A 2,500-nucleotide genomic window follows, 5' to 3' on the forward strand; every position below is an offset into this window, starting at 1 on the left:
CAAGACGACCCGCCGCTGACTAATTAATCACCGGGCTCGACGCCGAAGCGGCACGGGAAGGGGATGACCAGCGCCGGGACATCGGAAGGTGAGTCCTGTTTCCTCATTTGCATACAGGATGAAGTTGTCTCGCTCAAGGAAGGGGGAGGTGGGGGAGGGGTCGGCGGCGGAGGAGGGGAGAGGCGGGAGGGGGACTCTAAGCAGCCTATGACAGGTCATGACGCGGCGCTGACACCCGCACGTGCCACACGACCCAGCGACACCCGACACCTGCCTTGACGCTGATGCTATAATTATTCGCGCTTAAGTGTCCACCATAATAGCTCATTATCAACCCGAAGCGCAGTCAATGGAGGTTCTTTATGCATCGCCCTCTCAGACGCTGCCCTATGTTGCGGGCGATCCTTTCATTTGTTTCTACTTAGAATAAAATCTTTGGAAAAGACCATATATGCACGTTGTAGCAATAAATATTTCATTTTGCAACAATCTACGTGTCCGGGAAAGCTTACTATCTAAATATTAATAAAATTAATACAGAGAAATTTCTAGTGAATTTAGTACCTAAAAATAACAAGCAACAACATGAACCACAATATCAAAACAATGACAATTAAATTTCATCAAGGTGATAAAAAAAACTCTGAACCCTCAAGATGACCAGTTATTATAGCTACCAGGCCTATGCCTCGAGACAATCATTTTTCCTTATCTATAATATAATCACATTATTACTTTCACTACTAATAGTAGTTGAAATAGTAGTATTAGTAGTGTCAATATAATAATAATATTAACAATAATGATAATATTAATAATAAAGGTAATGATATTAATAATCGTAGTAATAGTAGTAGTAGTAAAGAAATAATGATGATAATAATAACAGCAATGATAATAATAATAATAACGATAATCATAACAACACAATAACACTATTACAAAAACAACCACTAATAGACAAAAGTAACGCCAAAAACAAACAACCTCTCACAAACATCAAGAAAACAATAGAACGAATCCCCACAGGAGGCTTGACACGCCACTCTGTGACAAAAGGTCAAAACCACTCTATATACAGACACAAACACACACACAAGTCCTGCCATCCATTCCATCCTCCACAACGGCCTTTCGGTAACCCAAGAAGGTCCCCCTGGGGTGCCAAGTCCTTAACCCACCCTCCCTCCCCCTCCCCCTCACCTCTCCATCCTCTCCTTCTCAACTCCCCATCTCCATCCCCCTGCCCCCCCTGCCCCCCCCTACCCACCTCCCGAGGGCCGTCGCCAGCAGTCACGAGGGCGGCGGGGGATGTGGTGAGGTCAAGACTAACATCCGGTGCGGAGCGTGCCACCCTGACGGGTCGGGGGACTTCCGGATGTCTTGCGGTGGACACGCTTACCGTGGGGACATCACGACCAAGGGACTCGGACTCTCTCTCTCTCTCTCTCTCTCTCTCTCTCTCTCTCTCTCTCTCTCTCTCTCTCTCTCTCTCTCTCTCTTATCTCTTATCTCTTATCTCTTATCTCTTATCTCTTCTCTCTCTCTCTCTCTCTCTCTCTTCTCTCTCTCTCTCTCTCTCTTCTCTCTCTCTCTCTCTCTCTCTCTCTCTTCTCTCTCTCTCTCTTCTCTCTCTCTCTCTCTCTCTTTTCTCTCTCTCTCTCTCTCTCTCTCTCTCTCTCTCTCTCTTCTCTCTCTCTCTTCTCTCTTCTCTCTTCTCTCTTCTCTCTTCTCTCTTCTCTCTCTCTCTCTCTCTCTCTCTTCTCTCTCTCTCTCTCTCTCTCTCTCTCTTCTCTTTCTCTCTCTATTTTCTCTCTCTCTCTTCTCTTTCACATTCTCTTCTCTTTTTCTCTTCTCTTTCTCTCTCTCTTTTCTCTCTCCCTCTCTTCTCTTTCACACTCTCTTCTCTCTCTCTCTCTTCTCTTTCTCTCTCTCTTCTCTCTCTCTCTCTCTCTCTCTCTCTCTCTCTCTCTCTCTCTCTCTCTCTCTCTCTCTTCTCTCTTCTCTCTCTCTCTCTCCCTTTTTCTCTGTGTTTTATCTTCTTCCTTCTCTAATTTGATTTTTTTCTCTGCTCATCCTCTCTCTCTCTCTCTCTCTCTCTCTCTCTCTCTCTCTCTCTCTCTCTCTCTCTCTCTCTCTCTCTCTCTCTCTCTCTCTCTCTCTCCCTTTTTCTCTGTGTTTTATCTTCTTCCTTCTGTAATTTGATCTTTTTTTCTCTGCTCATCCTCTCGTTTACTCAATGTTTTTTCACTTTCCTCGTCTCAACAAAATTTTCCACGTGTTTCTTCATTTCCCTTCTATCTCCCAACAAACCCATGCAATTATTATCTCCAGCAAAACCATGCAATCACCCACTTTAAGAAACCTATGCAGTCACTCTCCTCAACAAACCGATATAATCACACTTTTCAACAAACCCACGCAATCATTCTCCTCAACAAACCCATGCAATCACACTTTTCAACAAACCCATGCAACGGCCCTTTTCAACAGACCCACG

General features: G+C 44.6%; 1 protein-coding gene across 1 annotated transcript in view; it reads right to left on the minus strand.

Annotated features, from left to right (window-relative positions):
- Positions 1-215: 215 nt before the first annotated feature.
- Positions 216-2,500, minus strand: part of LOC147470633 (uncharacterized) — a gene marked incomplete at its 5' end in the record, with an annotated part of 6,673 nt that continues 4,388 nt past the window's right edge. Inside the window, 3 exons of the mRNA XM_086542920.1 lie at positions 216-287; positions 1,271-1,382; positions 1,952-1,996. Of these exons, the coding sequence (XP_086399046.1) occupies positions 216-287; positions 1,271-1,382; positions 1,952-1,996 (229 nt within the window). The remainder of the gene's footprint in view (positions 288-1,270; positions 1,383-1,951; positions 1,997-2,500) is intronic.

Source organism: Penaeus japonicus, unplaced genomic scaffold, assembly GCF_977035675.1.
Source record: "Penaeus japonicus unplaced genomic scaffold, GWHDUDI00000001_assembly GWHDUDI00000013, whole genome shotgun sequence".
Lineage (NCBI taxonomy): Eukaryota > Metazoa > Arthropoda > Malacostraca > Decapoda > Penaeidae > Penaeus > Penaeus japonicus.